The sequence below is a fragment of the Cervus elaphus genome, chromosome 25 (genome assembly GCF_910594005.1).
Source record: "Cervus elaphus chromosome 25, mCerEla1.1, whole genome shotgun sequence".
Taxonomy (NCBI): Eukaryota; Metazoa; Chordata; class Mammalia; order Artiodactyla; family Cervidae; genus Cervus; species Cervus elaphus.
Genome location: NC_057839.1, coordinates 17,460,625 through 17,484,106, shown reverse-complemented (window position 1 = coordinate 17,484,106; position 23,482 = coordinate 17,460,625). Strand labels below are relative to the sequence as shown.

The 23,482-nt window shown below is 35.6% G+C and overlaps 1 protein-coding gene across 9 annotated transcripts in view; it reads right to left on the bottom strand.

Annotated features, from left to right (window-relative positions):
- Positions 1-23,482, bottom strand: part of ADAMTS6 (ADAM metallopeptidase with thrombospondin type 1 motif 6) — a 283,080-nt gene that overhangs the window by 23,690 nt on the left and 235,908 nt on the right. For 5 of the 9 annotated variants that reach the window (XR_006337767.1, XM_043887166.1, XM_043887168.1 and 2 more), the window contains 2 exons: positions 15,368-15,497; positions 6,252-6,456 (listed from right to left, as the gene is read on the bottom strand). Coding sequence is in view for 5 of the 9 variants with exons in the window: in XM_043887166.1 (XP_043743101.1) it covers positions 6,252-6,456; positions 15,368-15,497 (335 nt within the window). In the remaining 4 variants the exon portion in view is untranslated. Of the gene's footprint in view, positions 1-6,147; positions 6,457-15,367; positions 15,498-15,538; positions 15,636-23,482 lie in introns of those variants that run through there. The other 4 variants (XR_006337768.1, XM_043887169.1, XR_006337766.1 and 1 more) reach the window with 3 other exon arrangements.

The following is a 23,482-nucleotide window of genomic DNA, read 5'->3' as shown; positions in this document are numbered from 1 at the left end:
GTATTTAGTATTCAGTTTAGTGTTCAGTCAATATTTTGAAGCTATGATTAATTTTCTACATTGGGAAAATTTATTGAAAAATGCACTCAAGCCTTTCTGTTTCTCTCTTCATATTTTAAAAGCATATGTATATATATTAAAGCCTCAGATAAAAGAATGTCTATATGGGTGTAACTGAGTCATTGCGCTGGATAGCAGAGATCTGCACAACACTGTTAATCAACGATATTGCAATTAAAAAATAAAGTTAATTAAAGCCTGGGACATAAGTCTCTTGTTTATTCTAATATCTTTTTACAGTAGCAAGAAGCTTCTGCTCTTATTTGAACACTGTAGTGATATCTAGCAGTTTTCCCAAAGAGCCTGTGCCAAAGTCCTGTTTACAATTAGGGGAAGCAGACAATGCAAAGACAGACGATTCATTCATTTGTCTCTGAGAAGTCCCCAGGGAACCAAAGACAAAACAAAACAAATGAGATCGATGACAATAGGGAGAAGAATAAAAAGAGAAAGCAACACTGAAATTTATTAAGTGTGCTAAGCTCTCTGCATATCATAATCTACCTAATCGTCACAGAAACCTCACAAAGTGCTGTTTTCACACTCATTTTACTAGTGGGAAGCTGAAGTATTGAGTAGTGCAGATAAATTCACACGGCAGTTCTGAAAAAGATAATGATCTGAAAGATAAATGTACAAATCCTCTGTGGGACAATGTGAAGTTATATGCAAAGCTTAACATACATCTTCTATTGAGGCCAGGAATAATTTTAGAAAATTATAGCCCAAGCTCCACTAAATAAGCCACGGATATTCTATCCTATAGCACTGGAAATAAAGAGATAATGAATTGGATTCTCAAAATAGTGAATGACTGAGAACTACATTAAGATTCAATGAATACAACGGCCCCAAGCCCTGAAGATCTAGCCATGAATATTACATGTCTATAGTCATAATCTCAACTCTTCAGAGGGTGATTGTAAAATTAAGTGTTTAAAAATTGCTTGTAAAAAATAATAAAGGCAAGGGGATGTTACTCAGACTGGCTTTGATTTAAGTAGGGCTTCATCCTGCAAATTCTTCTGACCTTATGTCAGCGATGCTCAAGCAGAGACATCCCTCAGCTTGTTTTTATTTTTACTTTGTCCCTCCGCTTTATTTAGGCTACATTTCATCTTTGCCTCTCTAGCCTTCTGATGAATAAAGAAGTTTATCTATCTGACAGCCTCAGTTTTATTTAGTTACCAAAAAAAAATAAGAAATCCTAGAAAATCAAGAGTAACCATGATTATGCATATGATTAGTAGGCAGTAAATTAATCATGAATGATTCAGAGCATTTTTTTAGAGACAATATTAGTCTACACTCATGTAAAGGGCATATTTTTGCACATTTTTTGAGTATGCAGTAAAATTCATTAGAAATAATTAGAAACTGAATACTTAGTTCAGTAATAAAGTCATTTTTTAGACTAAAGTCTAGTTATAAATATCAAAATCCATTCAATTCATTCTTTTAACATGCTAAAATATGCAAACATGATTTTTATTGCTTTAGTAAATATAAACTTTACTACTTAGCCACAGTCTCCAAATGTAAAGTCTAACTAATAACTGGAGCAAAAAAAGTCTGTACATAGGAGCTCAAGATGATCAAATATAGAATGTCTATTCATGTTACTCTATGATGTCATCTTTGTCTCTCAGGTCCTCAGTTACATGGATCTACAAAATCTCAAAACAGAAGTGGACCAATCTCTAGAACCAGGAAGGGACCATAGCACGAATGAGGAGAACTTGCTTCAGGCTGCAGGGAACACATGGGAAGATTTAACAAATCAATGTTCAGTCATCTCATGATGCAGACCTTGTATACAAGAGACAACCTGAAACCATCTTTGTGAATTATTTTGGTACAACAGACTGAAAACAGTATCAGCCAAAGATTACATGGGTACTGTTTCTATCTCCAATTACTGTCTTCTGTTCAGCATAAGTTAATCATTTCACTGGACAGTAAAGTTTGTAGCCAAAAATGTAACAAATGAATAATTTCCTCCAAATCACTGCTCATGTTGTCTGTTAACAACCATCAGTTCAATTACTACAGCATTCTATCAGACTGCTGCTGCTGCTGCTAAGTCGCTTCAGTCGTGTCCGACTCTGTGCAACCCCATAGATGGCAGCCCCCCAGGCTCCGCCATCCCTGGGATTCTCCAGGCAAGAGTACTGGAGTGGGTTGCCATTTCCTTCTCCACAATTCATTCTTATAATAGCTGGGTGGAAGGTAATTCAGTGGATAATGATTCTTTAGTATAATTATTTCTCACTATTTCTCCTTATTGTATATATTATAAAACATCTATCTTTCTTCTTTTATTCATATAATCAGAATCTTACAATTATTTAAAATCTGATCAGACCATTTGTTTTTTGTTCTTATCTCAGTTGCATATAGACGGTGATTTTTACAAGAGATAGATTTATACTTCAGTTTAACATTTTATGATTAAGAAGCAAAAACACATTTTGCAGAAAGAAAATTTGAAACCACACCAGGGAAAATAATTTGGCTCTCACTTATAAAGGATAGAAACATTAATATTTTGGGGTTAGACTGAATTCTCTCTGGATAAGTGGGTTTAATTTACTTAGTTATGGCACCAGAGTAGAACCTAGGAGTAAACCAGGTGATAGCATAAGTATCTACTAAAACAAAGAATGACTTGGAGGTATATTTTCCCCCACCCCCATCCTCCTTAAGTAATGCTACCTAAATGTAAATCCCATAAAGTCAATTGAGTATGATGCCAGTCATCGACTTGTCAAAGAATAAGTACAAGAAAACAGACCTTTTTCAATGGGTACTCTGTGGGAGTCAAAAGAAACCATTTTTATACATCAAAAGAATGGCTAAGGATTGCTGGAGTCCATCTATAGCACACAGCAATGCTTTCAGAGTCACATGCCAAGACAGGGCAAAAACAGAAAGCCATTTAAGTCCAACATAGCATGGGTGATCCCAGGAGTGAGGCTAGATTGTAGGAAGTGGGAAAGCCATGGCTTCATTAGTTCCACAAAAGACTGCAGAAAAGTCGTTTTCCACGAAGGTAACTTGGCTGAATTTTTTTTTTTTTTTTTTTTTTGCCATAAGCATGGGGTGGGATTCACTGATGGGGAAAATGGTTCCTGGCTTTGCAACAATGGAAATTTTATGTGAGAGCAGCCGGCAAAGAAAAGAAAAAGGTCAGAGGGTACATTCCTCTTACTGCAACATGTTTTCACCAGTTGAACCTCACCCTTGTGATTAGCAGAGCTCAGACAGCTGATAGTTGGAAGTGGGAAGGGGGCAGAAAAAGAAGGAAAGTTTTCATGGGCGTGTCAGAAAGCTATTGTGTGAAATATCTTTGCAAAAGTAAAGTGAAAGAGCCTGAACACTGCCTGCTCCTCTGCTGGGACCCCCTCTTTTCATTAGTGGGAGATGTTACGTTCCTCTGGGAAGATCAGGCTCCTTATGCTCACTTTGTTCTCCATAGCTACTGAAACATTTTTTCACTTAATGTTTTTTACTTTTACTTATCTTTAATTCACCTAGAGAAGAGGTAGGTTTTGTGGTAAAGGGAAGTAGAACAGTGAGAGTACACCCTCTCCTTTGGAAAATACACAGGAGAGACTGAAAAGGGTCAACATGATGGTATTGGTGATGTTCAACTGGAATCTTTGAGATGGTAATGGCAGGATTTCCTGACTCATGCTTACCCCAGAATAGTTTTCCTGCATTGCCTGTAGAGAGATAATAGCCCACTAATTTTTTTTGGGGGGGTGGGGGGAGTGGTGATAGTCCCAACATGTGTACTCCATGCCCTCTACTTCTCTCCCCTAAGCTTTGACTCAGCTATCTTAAAGAGATAGCAGAAATGTGATTAGAAGTCCCCTTCACTTACATATATTTCTTCAGGCAGATTCCAGGAGTACCTAACAGCCTCATAGAATCATTTGAGCAAGTCACTTATAAGACTGGAGAGATGAGAATCGAAATGCTAAGAGTAGGGTAATTACAACCTACATGAGGTTGAATTAGGAAGAAAATCTTAAAATGGTATTTGAAATGGAAATATACAGTAGTTCACACAATCTATTTTTTTAAGGTGGTAATATTTGGTGTTTTATGTTAAAAATAAAAATATAATGACACAGAAAAATGTAGGTCCAGAGACCAATGTGAAGTGAGTCTGCACATGAGAAGGTTTTGCTGATTTAGTGATTGGCAGAAGTCTTTTTCTAGTTTTTGTTTTTGAACTTGTCTGTTTTTCTCTACTTTCTGCAGAAGAATGATGTGGTATAAAGTTCTGTATTCAAGCCTTCTTTAACCTATCACTACTTTTTCAATCTTATCTTCCACTTATTCTTTAAAACAAATCCTTTCCTCCCACCCTACTTTCACCACATATTCTTTGTGTTTTTGTTGTTTCTCTTATCAGGAATACTTCTCCAGTTTCTCAGTTCTCTTCCCTGCTTCAAATTTTACACTCCTACAATATTCAGTTCAACTCTCATCAACTAAAAAGCCTTCTGATTCTACTCCAGGCTATTCTGACCTTCTTAGCTCTGAATTTCTGTATCACTCATACAATCCATCATTGTGTTAAACACTGTTTTATGTTATTCTCCAGTTGTTTCATAGATATTCCTTATTTTCCCAAGTTTATGAGATTCTTTTGAATTCTCCTTAATCCCTATCCCAGTAAGGTTAGAAAGCACCCAATTATACTTATTGAGTTGGCCTAAAATCCTTCAAACATTGCAGCCAATCATCAGGTCTCCCATTATGATTTTCCAGTAGCAATGTTGCCATCATTATCAACAACTATTTATGAATTTCTACAAGGGTTTTGGGCACTGACTTGCAAGTAAAACAACTACTAACATGTACAATTCTGTAAAATGTCTCTTCTTTATCAATGGATTTTATCTTCCAAATGAATTTAGGAGTTAATCCGCCCACTGTAGGTAACAGAAGAGTTCATACCTTTTCCATAATCACTGAGTGAATGATACTGGGAATATCTCTACATTTGATTGAAACACAAATAAAAGTTATGTAGGCAGAATATAATTACTGAAGCTGGACTATGGCCAGGAAACTTGGGAGAACACTCCCAACTTCTCCCAAAGATTCCACAGATAACCACAACTGGTCAGAATCTCCATTTCAATGTACAATCTCCATTTCAGTCTCTCTTTCAACCCCAGCCCTCTAACAAAATAAGGCCACTCAAGTAGTAAGATTCACAGGGAGAAAAGTTACATCCATAGGTTCCTAAAGAACAATGTTTAATTATTTTTGTTTATTTTTTGACAAACTTATGAGGTCTACAGGAAATACCTAAAGCAAGTACCACAATGTTTCCAGCAGGAAATGCATCCTGTTTTGCTAACTTAGAAAAATGACCTTTAGTTATATAGCCAGATACTCATCCTTTCTAACACTAAACAACACTTGAGAAAGATTCAGTTCCTCTTTAGGAAAACTGGAGAATGGTACAATATGTATATGTGTATGTCTCATGCAGAATGAAGAGTCAATTAACTCTACCTCTTAGCTCATTTTTCATAAGACTGTTTCTCTGAGGCTTTGGGATTATATTTGACTCTACATGTATGTCACAAAAACATTATCTTAGTCAGCTCTTCCTCACTGATCATGTAACTGGAGGTAATGATAAAATCTGAATTTGACTTTTTGATATGTTATAACCCTCAACTCCATATTTCTTCCACAGAAGCAATTAAAATATATATAGATATATAACATGTGACAATAAACTAACAAATTCATATGTAAGAGTTATATAGTTAGGCTTGAACATTACTTTGAAAAAAAGATAAACATATCACTCATTTTAAGCCTATAAATGCTGTTCAATAATAGCAAAGAAAAAGAAAAAAAAATATATAAGGTATATATATGTACATAGATATAAACCTTAACTCACTATAATAGTCTCTCAAATTCACTTCAGGTTTGTTTTTAATCAAATTGATTACTAGTTTCTCATTGAGTTTCCTGACCCCCAAAACCTTTAGTTCCTGGCAAGCAGCAAAAAAATATACATGGCCAAATTCACTGTTATGCAGTCCTTACTTGTTAAGTTCTAAGATGCTCACACGCTCAGGTGTCCTTAATATTAAATGCTTTGGTATTGATAGTTAAGACATCTCAAAACATACAGCCTCAGATTTCCTTACTTCTGACCAGTCCAAAGCCACCCACTGAGGTGGACACGACTGGTTGTTGCAGGGCTCTTTTTCAATAGGCCGGTGTGTTAAACAACCACTGTAGTCCAGTGTCTCCTCCTCAGAAGGTCCAATCTTCCTGATGCAGAGTACTGCCCTTGTGCGCATCCCACCATCACAAGTCTTGCTACATTCCAACCAGTCCCCAATGAACCACCTGCAGCAGGAAGTGAAAGAAACACAGAAAAGCATTCCCTCAGTGCAGCCAGAGATTTCAGCAGAGTGAAGGCACGGTATCAGCGGACTACCTCCTCTTCCCAGAAGAGCTAACATTTCAGTGTTTGTTGATGTGACAAATGACAAACAGAAGAACTTCTTCCATATACATAAGGAAAAGATAAACCACTGTTAGCCGCTCTCTAGAGTACAGTGCATGGGCTTTGCAGAAGGCAAATCCAGGTTCAAACAAGCAAAGCATTATGTGTTTTTAAACTTGTTTTTCTCCTTTTTTTTTTTTTTTTTACTAATTTCTAAAATGAGGATAACTACCAATCATGAGATTTTCATGAGGATTAAGCAAGGTACATATGAAGCTCCAAGCCACGTGCTGGTAAATGTTAAAAACTGGCTCCTCCTGGGAGAGAGAGAGTCCTGATCCATTGCATTTGCCAGTTTTTGTGATACAGATACTTCGTTATGGCCAAATTCAAGCTATCACCCTGAACATGACCAAGAGAAGACATGCTAGTCACAGGGTCTCAGGAGCTCCTGACAACATGTGACACACAACAAACAAGAAACAGAAGCCATTTTTATTGTTATATTGAGAGCGGTTCTCCCTCAATTGAGTGTTTGGTGATGAAACCACCCTGCAGGAGCAAGGGATTTGTTTCCTGACTCCCAGAAATGTACATCACGCTCTGCATAAGACAGAAGGTCTCTACTGTCCTTCTAGGGGCAGAGATGGCCCAGGTATCCATCAGAAGACACGGGAGTGCTGAAAACTCTGCAGTAGGAGTAGAGTGCTGAGCCAGGGCTGTGAAAACATGGAGATCCCTTGCTTTGACCCCCTTAACTCCTAAAAACAGCTTCTACAGAGCTAATGTGGGAAGAAACAGTAATGTCTTAATAAAAGAACATATCTCATATTTGTAGGTATACCATGCCTGAAGTCATCAATGAACTTTCATATATGCAATCTCAGGTGTATGTTTGTGTCTGTGTCATATTTCTGCAGGACTCACTTTTTTGGGCACATTAATTGGTCCAAGGGTATGAATTATGATCCCAACCAAACCAAGAAGAATTCAGCTTTAGAATTTCTACATCTAAATGTAAGCAAAAGGAATACTTTCCTTTCTGGTCACAAGGGTGTATAAAGATATAAGAGCCGATGATGGCCATATTTCCTGTCAAGTGGAATTAACTGATCTGAAAGAATGCAGAGGAGGAGCTAGAGTCTTGAAAGTATTTGAGTGCTTGATTCCAGCCATTCCTGAAGCTAGGTCCACTTTTATACTTCCCTCAGCTTTGTTAATATAAACCAATAAATTCTCTTCAGTGCAGAAGCTAGCCAAAGTTGAAGTTGTGCTAGTTTCACCAGAGTCCTGACTGATACATTATTGTATTTAATGTCATGAATATATGCTGAATGCCTACTATGCTAAAGGCACTGTGCTTTGTTTTATAGAAGTAAGTAAGACACTGTGTTAGGAAAGCAGTTTTCCAAAATCATGATAAGTGCAATGATGGAGCTAGAACTAGATCCTGCATCCACTGTTATTCACTGAATTTCACTTCCAACAATTCAACATTTCTAACAAATAGTAGAATCTAAACCAGAAACATGAGGCCAAAAGACATTTTCTTCAATCCATGCTTATAAATCATGCATACATCCTAAATGGAGATGCTCATGCTCTTGGGTAGGAGACTAACCAGAGAGAAGAGTATAAAAGTTAAGAACAAATGTCACCTCTTTCCATGAGCTTAATTCATTTGTGCCAATTTTGTATGTGGAAGATAATACCTTAGTGAAGTCAGAGTACTAGTATCCTAAATTTGAGCCTACACTCAGCCAAATAAGCCACAATGGCCTTTGTTCATTATTATTTTTATTATCTTTACTGACAGAGGGAAACCAGCATTTAGAAATATCATAATTAACCAGTTTCCCAAACTTAAAATATATTTTGTCAAAAATTTATAATTTTTCAATCTAAAATTTACTTAAAGAGTGACAATTTAATCTGGAATTTTAGAAATCTGACATTAACATCTTTTTTCTAAGTCATTTTCCAGAGGAGATTTAAAGTGATTTTCATATTCTTTCCATTTTGTTTTCCACAGATGAATAGGATCCTAAGTTGTTAGTACCATTTTTGGTAAAGAGGAAAATGTGTACTGAGAATAATAACTTGCATGCCAGCCATAGTGAAACTCTGATTCAATTCGAAACAATGATTTCATCACCAAGATTAGGGGATAAAACAGTAATGTGTATAACTCAGCCACAAAAAGTTCAGTCATACCACCTCCAGCCATGATCTCATTAGGTCTCATAATGTAAGAGGGATGGAGGCCTTCAAATTAAACACAGGTGCCCAGAGTAACAGCAATGATTCAGGAGGTGTTGCTGTTACTTTTGCTCACAAGGCCAGGGCCACCTCTGCCTTTTTATTCTTCATCCTCTCTCTTACTGCCAACCATCTCTTAGCCTAGATGTATCACTCTAGCATTTAACTCGGAATGTATGAAAGTAAAAACATTATCTATCCTCCTAATTTCCCTTCTGACTTTAACTTTGATTTCAGGCTTCACACTCAGTTCCTCCCTGTTGTATCTTTATTGCTCAGCAAATCATCCCTTCCCATGTCTCTCTAAAGGATTAAATCACCATCCAGATATTTAAGTAGTTTTGCAATTTTACCACTATATCTACTAGTCCCAGTTTCACCACTCTTCTGTCCAGTTTAAGACAGACTGTTTCCTCCATCATTTTCCATGTATTTGACCCTCTGATGACATTCTCCCTATTTCTCTTTTTTCATGCTCTAGATTCAGTGGTAAAATATGAGCATAAAAATTCTCAGAGATTATCAACTGCTGAATCAATATAATCTGCATAGTACTGGGGCTATTTCTTTCTGAGCTGAAGAACCTACAATAAAATTGTCTTCATTCTCACCAGGATGAAGAAGCTATACAGTTAGTGGGATTCATTTTTGAGTGTCTGAAATAAGAGTGGCTTGATATAGCCTGTGTAATCCAATCTACAGTATCTGTACATTAAGAGGATAAACAATAATACTGGGGGAAGGGAATGAGATGATGGGAGTTGACTTCTAGGATCCCTCCCAGGTCTGACATTTTGGAGTTTTATACAGGAATCTGATGATCTTTTCCTAAACTTATAACAGAGTATAGTTGTACATGGGAGTGAGGTGCAATGACTCAAAATAAAAAGATACTATTAAAGAAAACCTTGCCCCTGGGTAAAAATCTCTCTCCAGTCTGACTCCTTTCGCTTACAACTCTTATCATACTTAACATGTTTTGCCTTGTACTATAGTTATTTTTATAGGGCTTCCCTGGTGGCTCGGTAAGGAATCTGCCTGCAATGCGAGAGACCTGGGTTTGATCACTGGGTTGGGAAGGTCCCCTGGAGGAAGGCATGGCAACCCAGGCCAGTATCCCTGCCTGGAAAATCCCCATGGACAGGGGAGCCTGGTGGGCTACAGTACATGGGGTTGTAAAGAGTCGGACAGGACTAAGCACGGTACAGCACCATGTACTGTATTCTATCGCTTTCACCTCTCTGATTTTCACAAATTTAAAAATCAAAGTTACATACAGGTTTATATTCAGTATTTAACGATTCTTCACATGAGGTCATATACAGAAATATTTTTGCTATTAAAAGACAGCATGGTCAAAACTGAACTCTTGGCCTTTCTCTTTGGATTCTAACTCAACATTACTTCCTTTTCCTATGGTGAGGCACCAACTTCCTATCAGTCATGCTCTTTAATATCAACTCCTCCCTTTTCCTTTTCCTAATGATTTCTGCCTATGTCATGAATCCCACCATTTTCATTCAAAGCCTCTAGAATTCTTGTTTTTTTTTTTCTCTCTCCCTAGTCACCTCACCACCTTGACTATTATTCTCATAAAAGAGTTGCTCCTCTGACCACATTACTTTTTCCCAGCAAGGCTTCCTTTGGCTTTTTAAAGTCTCTCAAATAAACACGATTATCAGTATTTCTTTATCAATGCCTCTTTTGTCTATTCTTCCTAGTCCCTGTCATTTTCTTTACATAATATAAGGACAAATCTTATTGCCCTCTTTTTTTTTTCCCATTCTCTACTTAAAAAGTCTCCAATATGACTAAAGGACATTTAAAATATTTCATTATTTGAAAAGATAATTTCTGATTAAAAAGTACCATTTAGGATTATAAATTAATGGTACTGGGAAAACAGTAATATTTGAAAATAAATATAGATCCTTTCCTCCAAGCAGGCAAATATATTTCAGATAGATTAGAGTTTACATAAAAAAAAAAAGACTTTGAAAGCATAAATATAAAGTGGGTAAGGCCTTCTTAACATTATACCAATGAAAGAAATACAAGTTAGATAGCTTTCCTACATAGTATTTAAAAAACACTTTTATAAGTAAAACTAGATCATAACAAACTAGGAAAAATATTTCCAAAAGAGTTAATATTCTTAATACATTAAGACTTCATACAAAACAGTAACAAAATGATAAGCACTTTGATAGAAAAATGGCACAGGCCATGAAGAGGAAAAACAAAAAAGAAATGACCACTGAACATAATTTTTAAATGTTTAGCTGCATCAACAATTCTAGAAGTACAAAACTTAAACAGCAATTAGATATCAAGGGTTTTTTCCCCTTTAAATAGTTAAAGATTGTTTTAAAAATAATATTACCAAGTGTAGTTCAGGTTAGGGAAACAACAGTCTTATGTACATACTATCAGTGAGAATACACTTTTATACATTCTTTCTAGAGGGCGATATGACAATGTGTCCCAGAGGGTTATACATAATTCCGTTTACACCAGAAATTTGAGAAGCAAAAATGGTTAATGCTGTGGAATAGAAAGGGATCAAAAGCTAGGACCCAGAGAAGATTGTTCTACAGTGGAAAGTCAATTCAAATAAACATGACGTATCTACTAAATGTTGTAGACAGTGTTTAATGTTCAGAACAACATAATGTTCAATATGCTGAGAACTGACTACAAGACATCATAAATAACTGTTGTTTAGTCGCTAAGTTGTGTCTGACCCTTTTGCAACCCCATGGACTGTAGCCTGCCAGAGTCCTCTGTCCATAGGATTTCTCAGGCAAGAATAGTAGAGTGGGTTGCCTCTTCTTTCTGCAGTGGATCTTCCCGATCCCTGGACTGAACCCACATTTCCTACATTGACAGGTGTATTTTTTTTTACCACTGAGCCACCAAGGAAGCCCAAATAATATAATACCACTTTGTTATATACACGTGCCAATGTAGACATTAAAAAAGATGAAAAATATTAACCATGATCTTACAAGTATTATTAAGTTTTTAAAATTTTCTTCTATTTATCTATATTTAAGGAATTTTATGCTTTAATGTGTATTACAAAAACCAAACACGATTGTCACATTGTCATCTGAAAAAACTTCTTTCTCCCACACTCTTTTTAAGTCTTTTTGAATTCAGTAGTCTTTCAGCGAGCCTTATCTCTATAATACCAATGTAATGGGAATCTTATTACATATGATAACCATTCTGGATAGTTTATTAAGATTTCCTTATTCATTTGGTATTGGGGTATAAAAAATAAAAATTAAATTTAAAAAATCCCTTTTTCATAGTCTGAATTCAAAGAAATAAGGAAGAAATTAAAAAGGAACTAACAAGAAAAACTACACTAATAAAGGATATTTTAAATATGTATATTAGCTCTTTTCAACAAAGAAAACTGACTGAATTTTCTTTTTCAAATTCCATTCTCTTATCTCCAAACAACAAAAAAGTTAAGAAGTAACTTTTTATTTTAGAACTACAAAAGAAAGGGAAATACAAAACAATTTTAATTGTTTAGGTTAATTCCAATATGTCAATTATCCTTAAAGTGTTACAAAAAAACTTCAATGTAATATACAAGCATGTAATATATGGGATGGAATGACCAACCACTGAAATCTCAAAGGATGCTTGAATAACAGGCATTTGAACTTAACTGAAAAGGCTGAGGCACAAATAGAACAAGTGTGACCACGCCCATTCAAATGCCTTAAATGGCTTATCATGATAAACATAATACTCAAAAGTACTGAGTGTTAGGGAAGTAACTTAACTAGGTTGAGGTTCACAATTATATGGAAATACACTTAGGTCTTTAGAAATGTCAAAAAACAGCTTGTGCACTTTGAGCATCACTTTATTTTATATAGCTTTTCAGTTTCTGTTGAGACAAATTTACAAAAATAATTAGCAGAAGAAAGGAAAATAAAAAATAATTAAATATCTTGTCTTTGCAATACATACCATAGGTTGTATTTCTATACTTTCCCATGTCTGGATTTTAAGGTGTTAGTTACATAGTGATCACATTTGAAAAAGAAGAGACATGAAATTTCAAAAATAAAATAAATAAATTCTAAAATAAAAACTTCTATCACCCTAGATTCTGTGTGCTCCTCATTTGAACTTTTCCAGAGACTGAAGTGAAGTCGCTCAGTTGTGTCCGACTCTTTGCGACCCCATGGACTGTAGCCTACTGGGCTCCTCCGTCCATGGGATTTTCCAGGCAACAGTACTGGAGTGAGTTGCCATTTCCTTCTCCAGAGGATCTTCTCAACCCAGGGATCGAACCCGGGTCTCCTGCATTGTACAGACGCTTTACTGTCTGAGCCACAATTTCCCTTAAAGATTAAAACATTCAGGCAGATACTGACTCTGGCTATTGAAAGTTCAGAAGGTATTATTGTTTTGGAACACATATCAATAAATGTATCCTGATTTAACCATACTTTGTTGCTGTTGTTTAGTCACTCCGTCATGTCTGATTCTTTGCAACCCCATGGACTGCAGCATGCCAGGCTTCGATGTCCTTCTTCCAGAGCTTGCTCAAACTAATGTCCATTGATGATGCCATCCAACCATCTCGTCCTCTGTTGTCCCCTGCTCCTCCTGCCTTTCATCTTTCCCAGCATCACGGTCTTTTCTAAAGAGTTGGCTCTTCACATCAGGTGGCCAAAGTATTGGAGTTTCAGCTTCAGCATCAGTCCTTCCAATGAATATTCAGGACTGATTTCCTTTAGGATTGACTGGCTTGATCTCCTTGAAGTCCAAGGGACTCTCAAGAGTCTTTCCAACACCACAGTTCAAAAACATCAGTTCTTTGGTGCTCAGCTTTCTTTATGGTCCAACTCTCATTAATCCATATATGACTACTGGAAAAACCATAGCTCTGACTAGACGGCCCTTTGTTGGCAGAGCAATGTCTTTGCTTTTTAATATGCTGTTCAGGTTTGTCATAGCTTTTCTTCCAAGGAGCAAGCGCCTTTTAATTTTGTGACTGCAGTCACCATCTACAGTGATTTTGGAGCCCAAGAAAATAAAGTCTGTCACTGTTTCCATTGTTTCTCCATCTATTTACCATGAAGTGATGGGACTAGATGTGATGATCTTTGTTTTTTGAATGTTGAGTTTTTTTTTTTCCCAAAAAATGGGCAATGTGTAGTGTTCTTAAAAACAGATTTTATTTATTTATTTAAAAATTTTTATATGTATTATGTCATAGGTATGGCAAAAACCATGACATGTATGTCATGTCAATGTATGGCAAAACCCATTACAGTATTGTAAAGTAATTAGCCTCCAACTAAAATAAATTAATTAAAAAAAATAAAAACATATAAATGAAAAAAAATAAACTTAAATTAAAAATAAATAAAATAGGAAACAACATAGAGAAAGATTGAATGTTGAGTTTTAGGCCAGCTTTTTCACTCTCCTCTTTCACCTTCATCAAGAGGCTCTTTAGTTCCTCTTTGCTTTCTGTCTATGCCATAGCCTTTTTTTAAACCATATTAGGGACCAGAATTCTTTATCCATTTTAAGTCTCAGATTTTTGTGACTCTTTCTTTTAGAAAAAGAATTACTTCGTTATAGAATTTCTCTCTCCAGTTCTAGAGAGCCTGGAATACATAAATTCCTTTGCCTACTTTCTTTTTTTTAAATAAATTTCATGTTGGGAATAATTAGCTAACCTTGGGATAATGGTTTCTCTGATTTCTGAAAGAAGAATGAAATGCCTTCCATACATGTTCTGTCTTCCATCCATGATAAGGATTAACTCATTATCTTCATCTTTTTGCACATAATTATTGCCTTTTGCTCAATCAAAAAACCTTTCTTTCATATTATAGAGTGTGGCCACTGACAGCATGTCTCATATTTTTGAATTTTTTAAAAGTCATCATTAAGATGGATGGGCTCTCTTCTTCTGCCTCCTTTTATAGTAAGTTGTAATTGCTACATTAATCAACGGAAAGGGACTGAAGTACACTTCTATGCCTGTGCTCAACACTTAGAAGACAGGATGCCTTAGGATGACAAAATTTAAAACCGGGTCAGCAAATTAAAGCACTGATATTCCATTACAGAATATTTCTAAACAACTAAAAAAGTCTGTAAGCCTTTAAGATAAATATCTGGAAAAGATAGGACTGCATGCCAATCTTTCATAGTTTACTGAATCTAAGATATCATTATTTTATATACCATTAAACAAAAATAATGCTGATTATTACTGTAAGACACCATCAATTGCAAAATGAATCTAATTTCAGAGATGTTAAAATGTGAAAGATATGTGCTTTAGAATTAAGGAAATATGACAACTGCCAGCACTATGCCAGGATCAATCTACTGAAGTTCCTGCTCTAAAGGGGTTACTTACTAAATTTTGTGAATAAATAGGAATCAAAATCCTACCCTCTGTGCTGTTTTACTTGATTTTCTTAGCTTAATTTATTAATATCATATGAATGTATGTTTCCAGATAAGAATATCTAATGTTTTTCTCTTTCTCTTACTTACTCAGGTGGGCAGGGCTCAGTGTTGCAGGCTCTTTGATTTTCAGGTGGCTTACTATCAGGGTCACAGTAATTGTTCTGGACAATGGAGCTGTCATCCAACCTTTTACAGACCACCTCCTGTCTTTGGACACCTTGAGAGAAGGAGGACATCATTAATTGAAGAGTAGTTTACCTTCCAGCAAGTTAGGTATGCATAGCTTTCCTCTGTGGGGAATCAACCTCACTGGATCGATGCTGTCTTATCTGTTCCAGAATACTTGACTGCTTCTCTAAAAAGGAGAGAAGTCCTGGTCATTATATTGCAAATTTAGGCAAAATCACTGTTCTCATATTTAGAAACATAACTGTTTTCAAGTTCAGAAAAGAAACTATTGGTAATTTTAAACAATTGGTATATCCATATGTATATTCTTCTTCATGCTTTCCTTTAAAAAAAGAAACTTTATTTTCCCAAAATATCATCAGATAAAGTGTACGAATATACATTTCAATGCAAAACAATGGTTGTAGATCTATTTAAAAACAAAACATTAGGGACAAATTTACATTTTAATATTTTGTAGGACAAATCCAATCAATTTAGTCTATGTTAGGAACACATAACATTCACACATTTCATTTTTCTCCCTTCCATTTAAAAAAGGTTTATTTCTCTGAAAGCCCACAAAGTCTAGAATTTAAAGACAGCAGTGAGCCTCTTTGAACTGCAACCCATTAAGTTCTCTGTTTGCTTTTGTAAAGTTGGCCCTGTTGATCACACCATCGTCAAACAGATATATACATATTCCATCAAATATTAACTTACAGAATACTTTTCATCCTTAAATATTGGTCTATGTAACTTGTTTGCCACAACTAAAGATATTCTCATAAAAGCTGTAAAATTCTAAATATATGTTTGTTATTTTTGGCAAAGATATCCACCACAACTTGCTCACATTTCACAAAATACAAGGACACACACAAACACACTCTTATTTGTAAGCATGCCTGGAAATAGACTTTGTGCAGATTCATTTTCTCTTCAGTGGGGAAGAATCAAAAGAAGCAAAGATAAGGTTTATCAAAGTCTCAGAGAAAAGTCAATCTACAAGACAATGCTAAATATTTCAGATCTTATGCACACTTTTAACTAAGTCCTTTGAATTTGAAGATGGGAAATCTATTTCCCTGATAGGGAAAACTATTAAGTCCCATAGTCTCCATAATGGTGGTGAGCAGTTGAAGAAGATGTATTTGATTACTTGCAGTGGTTCTTACTAATCATCTTCAACAAGTTTTTTGGTTTTCCTAAATTTAGAGCTTTAAAGCACAGCCAAACAACTTACTGGTAAAATGTCTCAGAGTATGTGTTGTATTCATTCCTTCCCAATCCACTGAACAGGCCAAACATCTCAGTTTATGCAACAACAGTTTGGAATTTTTTAACTATTAAACTTAAGATTTTTGAGGGAAGAATGATTCATATCAGGCATATCTTTGACCCATTCACAGATGTTCCACAATATTTACCAGATAGCTCCTCATTGTGTCATTCCAGTGGGCAGATAACTAAGTGCATGTGATTCACCTAGACAAAAATCTCTATTATTAGTCATCGGATTCAACTACCAAATGCCACAATGGCTCAGAATATATATCCGCCTGGCTTCAATACTTTGTTCCTATCAGGAAGAGCAGGGAATTGTTTTTATAGGTTAGCATGGTTATTTTTAAAAAGTCATTCAAATATGATTATACTTGAAGTGGGGGGACTCAAAATATCCATTTACACAAAGGACTTACAACTTTGACTAACTTTTATAAATATATTTAATAATTAAAAAAATACGATTATACTTGCAATAAGAAAGTTGTCATTCAATCTAGTATCTTGGGTGTTTTTCAGAAAAGGATAAGCTTTTAATTTTATGTTTATTGAGGGAGGATAAACATTTTCAACATTACAAAATGTGACTGATATTGCTTGATATCAGTGGCAGAAATATCAATTCAGTTTCTACAGGTTAAGATAAAATTCTACTTCCTTAAAAAATATTAGAAATGTTGTTTGGTTATAATGATATTAGGTTTTAAAAGTAGCCTTAATTATAAAAGCGAGGCCTCTGCAATTTGAATCACAGATGAGATACTAGTTATTAGAGGTAAGACTTACATTTGATTTTAAGATAAATTCTATCCATGTACGATCTTGAAAAAAATTCAACTACATAACATTAGTTGTCAAAAATTTGGAAAATACACAAAAACAGAAAGAGCAAAATAAAAATTATCCACAATCTCATATCTTTGCTTTGGATCTTTATTTTTAAGGCTATTTTATTCTTTGGCGTGATCCAGTAATTAAAATTATATAGTACACAAACTAAAAAGGCCAGCTAAACATGGTTGGTGGGTCATTCATTCTTTAACTCATCCATTCATTCATTCAACAGAGAATAATTACTGAATACAAGGCACTGCACTTCTTACGAGATACTGAGCTAAGTGTGAAGAATTACAAATTGACTTAATTTTCTCATGTCCAGTTTCTTAACAACTGGAATTTAGGATATTTAGGGGTGCATTTCAGTTTCATAATTTCAGAATGCTATTTTTTATGAAGCAAAAATTAAAGTTCTTGAATAAGCAGTTGAAATAACTGTATTTTACAAAGACACATTTTCCTTGCATTCATCTTTTATTAATTTTCTTCTAAAATGTCACATTAGACAGTGTGGTATTTCACACTCAAGAACTGACTATACCAGTAATCTATTCCAAATCTTCCTAAAATGCTGAACTGTCTTCCTTCAACAGCACAAATCTTCCAACTTATACCCCGACACTGGGCAGGTTTACAGATTTTTTTTTCTCTTTAAGTCAGTAGCAACAGAGTAGCTCTCTAAGGCAATGCACTTAACTGAATGGATTTTTCAACACATACTTATGGATTAAGGAAAATGTGGCTTTTAGCGTTAGAAAATTTAAATCAACTGGAAATAATCTAAACTAAATCAACAAGAGAAATGATTGAGTTTAGAATCTTTTATATGATTAACCCTCTTGTACATAGCTTCTTTTAAAGTAATCTGTAAAACATTGCTAAGAAATTGATTTAAACCTTTTTGGGAATAACTACATCCCGTTATACAAAACCACTATGCTTCCAAATCTAAAGACGTATAGTTTATAACCCCAAACATAAAATGTCCGTATGACCAGTCAGTACATGCCTAGTCAAAAATAAAATTCTGGTGGTTTAGTGCCCATATCCCCTGGAGATATGCAGGTGTTCAGCAGAATTTAAATGGTCAAACTTAAAACTGCACTAATTGTATTTTATTCTTAAACACCTGAAGTTACAGGCATGCAAATTCTATACCTAATTCTGTTTTTAAATGCAATTCCTCTTCCATGTTTAAAAAAAACAAAAAAATTTTACTGCTTTCATATTACAAAATTTAAGTACAAAGATATCACTACCACATTTACTCTAAACTCTCTAAAATGAGTGTATCCTGTTTAGAGTCTTTCGTCTATCATTTTGATTAGTAGTAGTAGTGTGAGTTGCTCAATCATGTCCGACTCTGCAGTTCCACAGATTGTAGCCCTCCAGGCTCCTCTGTCCATTCTCCAGGCAAGAGTACTGGAGTGGATTGCCATTCCCTTCACCAGAGGATCTTCTGACCCAGGAATCGAACCCAGGTGTCCTGCGTTGCAGGAAGATTCTTAACCATTTGAGCTACAGGGCAGCAAACATGTTTCTTAACATAGAAACATAACCTTTATTTTTAGCTTGGAAGCTTAAATTTGACAGATCTTTTATTTCATTTCTGCCAGTAGTTAAAGGTTACAGATGATCTACTTGCCCATCAAAAGTTATGTTGTCCAATAGGAGGAAGGAGTACACAGGTTGAATCACTGCTCAAGGTACACATGAAGAAATGGCATTTAGTATTTGAAATGGCATATACCATAGGAAAATGAGCAAGAAGTCCTGGATGGAATCCTTCATCTTCTGTGCTTATTCTAGGAAATGGTGATGGGTTCAAGAATACAGGGTCTTTTGCTCAGCAGTTGCAGTCATAGGGCCAACCCTGAGTAAAGACTTTAGAGAACTTTCCTACTTCTCATTTCTTGCATCCTTTTCAGTCCCTCTTCTATCCCTCTTATAAGCTGTTCAGAGTTCTTATGTCCCATCTCTCTTCTTTCAGATAATTAAATCATTTTATACATACATGTGTAAAAATATTTATTAATTTATTGCTTTTCTCAGGGCATTTTTTTCAAATGCCATGATCAACAAACTAAGATCTTGGCATCCGGTCCCATCACTTCAAGGCAAATAGATAGGGAAACAATGGCAACAGTGGCATTTGGGCTCCAAAATCACTGCAGATGGTGAAGCAGCCATGAAATTAAAAGACACTTGCTCCTTGAAAGAAAAGCTATGACCAACCTAGACAGCATGTTAAAAAGCAGAGACATTACTTTGCCGACAAAAATCTGTCTAGTCAAAGCTATGGTTTTTTCAGTAGTCAGGTACAGATGTGAGAGTTGGACCATAAAGAAAGCTGAGTGCCGAAGGATTTACATTTTTGAACCGTGGTGTTGGAGAAGACTCTTGAGAGCTCCTTGGACTGCAAGGAGATCAAACCCGTCAATCCTAAACAAAATCAATCCCAAATATTCATTGGAAGGACTGGAGATGAAGCTGAAGCTCCAATCCTTTGGCCACCTGATGCGAAGAACTGACTCATTGGAAACACCCTGATGCTGGGTCTTTGAAGGCAGGGGAGAAGGGGTGACAGAGGATGAAGTGGTTGGATGGCAACATCGACTCGATGGACATGAGTTTGAGCAAGCTCTGGGAGTTGGTGATGGACAGGGAAGCCTGGTGTGCTGCAGTCCATGGGGTTGGAAAGAGTCAGACACAACTGAGCTACTGAACTGAACTGGGCAATTCATCATTTTAAAAGTAGAGAGAAGGCACTTAGTGCACAGAAATAACCACTTGAAGTTTCATTTAAAAGAGTGACATGTATTAAACTAAGAAGGATGGGAGAGATGTTAAGGGCAAGAGAAAGATATTTTAGGTCTTCTCAAATCTACTCATAAGAACCAGCATTTCAGTTCTAGACCATTCAATTGGTAAGTGTGTAGTCTATAACTACATGTGAGTATAAGGGAAAGAAAGAGAGAAAAAGTGCAACTTTAGGATTGATGGGCTAATCAACATTTAGATAATTTAATCTAGTGGCAAAGCACATCGTATTTACCCAAGAAACAGTTTTTCTGAAGAAGAGGGGGGAGGTTAGTTAAATCAGAGCTTATAGTAAAAATGTGGTTGGTGGCTAAGGCAACAATTTGTTTAACCACAGCATCCAAAGTAGCTGACAACTAAGACAACACTATATAACCACAGTATACAGAACATATGGCCAACAATATTAATTTAATCTAAATCTTTAGTGCAGATAGCATCCAGAGAGCAACAAGTGCCAGGAAAAAAAATGTCTCTCTGCTCTGCTGGAATCTGGCTGCTGCGCTGTGATTATTGGCCAGACATAAGCATTCGTAGGGCAGAGCAAAGCCCATCCGCCTTGGGTCTAACAGCTGGCATCAGGGTACCAATCAGCTCCACCCATTAGCTTCCTTCTTCTGAAGAGCCTCGTGCTAGTTTTTTTTTATCTTCCAAAGGTTTCCTTTCTCTGTCTTTCCAGTGTCTTCCCTTCTGTCTTGAGGAAAATTAAACATCCTAAGAAAGCAGGATTAAGAAAAGGAAAATAAGGCTCTAAAAATATTTATTTTTCTAGAGCAACTGTGTTTAGTGATGGTTAGATAGGGTGGAACACACAAATACTGTGTTTATTGGAAATCACATTATCCTTAAAGGGAATTCCTACTACTCATTACAAATTAACAGTAATCTCTTCCATGGAAAGAGTCTAACTTAACTCATTGAATTCCTACTAAGTTTAAGTCATGGATTTTCTATTATCATAAGGGGGAAAATGAGTGAGACAGACTTGACTTCAATGAGATTACATTAATAACAAAGGGAGAAGATAAGGCAATTACAATTATATTTTGGAAGCTACCTTATCTAATAAGATCATGACTTTTCAGACCTAATATTGTTAATTTTATAGTCCTCTCATTTTGTTAAGTTGCTGTCTGATTTCTTTTTCCTTGATATTCGTGGATCTTAAGAATTCTCATAGCCAAATGTCTGTGTGGTCATCTCCTTCCACTTTATCTTTTTATGATATTTTTTTTTTCACTCCAATTTCTGCCATATTTAGTTACCACCTCTTTTTGAGTTCTAGCAGTGTAGGTAAATGATCTAAGGCAAGTTTTCATTCTCCTTTGTAGAATGAGATAAAAAAATTAGATGATTTCTAATGTTTCTTTCAGATCCAAAATTCTATGAAAGCTGGCTTTTCTTTTTTTCCCCCCACAATTTAATTTTTCATTTTTCCCCCTTCTATGTCTGCTTTTCCCCTGTATTCTACAGAATATAAGTCTGGAGAACAGGCATTTGATAAGATTCCATTTGGTTTTGAGTTGTTTAAATGTCTCAGTTCTTAGCAGTGTGAGGTATGTAGCAAAGGAGTCAGACACATCAAGAGGCAGAACACTAGAAATAAAAGACTTTATGAGAGGCAAGTTTCCTAATATAAAGAATTAACTCATATTATCCTAAAAAGGTATTTCCATGAACTTTAGTAGGAGTTTATTTGTTTTGGGTATTTCATTAAAAATCTTAGAGGAATGATGCTGGAGTACAAGAAGATTTTGAGCTTCTTTTATTCATTCCCAAATAAAGAAGCTTTTCTTTAATTATATGTGAAATCCTTTTCTTGGAACCAAAAAGCAAATATTTCAGATTTAAATTATAACAAGGACACAATCATAAACAAGCTGTACAGTTTTTAAACTAAAATCTTAATTTTGTTTACATAGAAAATGGGAGTAGTAATATCATAAGATCCTATAAAATTGTGATAATGCTTATCATTATAAGAAGCTTTATTTTTTTCCAAAAGTATTTTATGCACAATACCTTGTAAACATGCATAATGTTATGACTGTCAAAAATGAGATTTGGGACAAAATTTCTGTGAAGTGAAACATGACCTGTGACACATAGATCATTAATACAACAGGAATGCACTCAAACATTGCTTTCAGCCCTATCCAAGTTTTTCAATGAGTAAATATATACGCACACCTTATTTATGTTAAGGAAGAACACAATCTCTAAAGCAATAGAAACAAAATGAAAGAGGAAGGAAAACAGCATTAGGAGGAATATTTTAGGTTAGCAGAGATTTCTTGCCCTCAGTTATAAATCTTAACATTAGAGAAAACGCAAGCCACAGTATGCAAGGGTAAACAGTAAAAAATGTCAGGTTCTCAAACTAAACTTTCATATGCAAGATTTTTTACAAGAAGTTAGAAAGCGTAAGTTATATTGAAAATACAGAGTAGAATTCAAAGAATTTTTTAGAAAGTATATTCCATAGGGGAAGCCACATAAGAAAAATGATAAATAGAAATAATTAGAAAAATAAAAGAAAAAACATATTAGTTTCCAGAAGTGTGAATCAGCCAAGAGTATGAGTTTACCTAGCGGAATACTCCTCTGAAGGGTATGTTACATGAAAACTAAGCTAAATGCAGTCGATGGCTACATTTGTTGCTCATTTGCTCAGTGGTGTCTAGCGCTTTGAGACCCCATGGACTGCATGCAGTACACCAGGCCTCCCTGTCCATCACCAACTCCTGGAGCTTGCTCAAACTCATGTCCATCGAGTTGGTGATGCCATCCAAAAATCTAGTTCTCTGTCATCCTCTTCTCCCTCTGCTTCAATCTTTCCCAGCATCAGGGTCTTTTCTAATGAGTCGGCTCTTCACATCAGGTGGTCTAAGTATTGGAGCTTCAGCCTCAGCATCAGTCCCTCCAATGAATATTCAGGATTGATTTCCTTTAGGATTGACTGGTTTGATCTTGCAGTCCAAGGGACTCTCAAGAGTCTTCTCCAACATCACAGTTCAAAAGCATTGATTCTTCAGCACTCAGCCTTCTTTACGGTCCAACCTCTCACATCTATACATAACTACTGGAAAA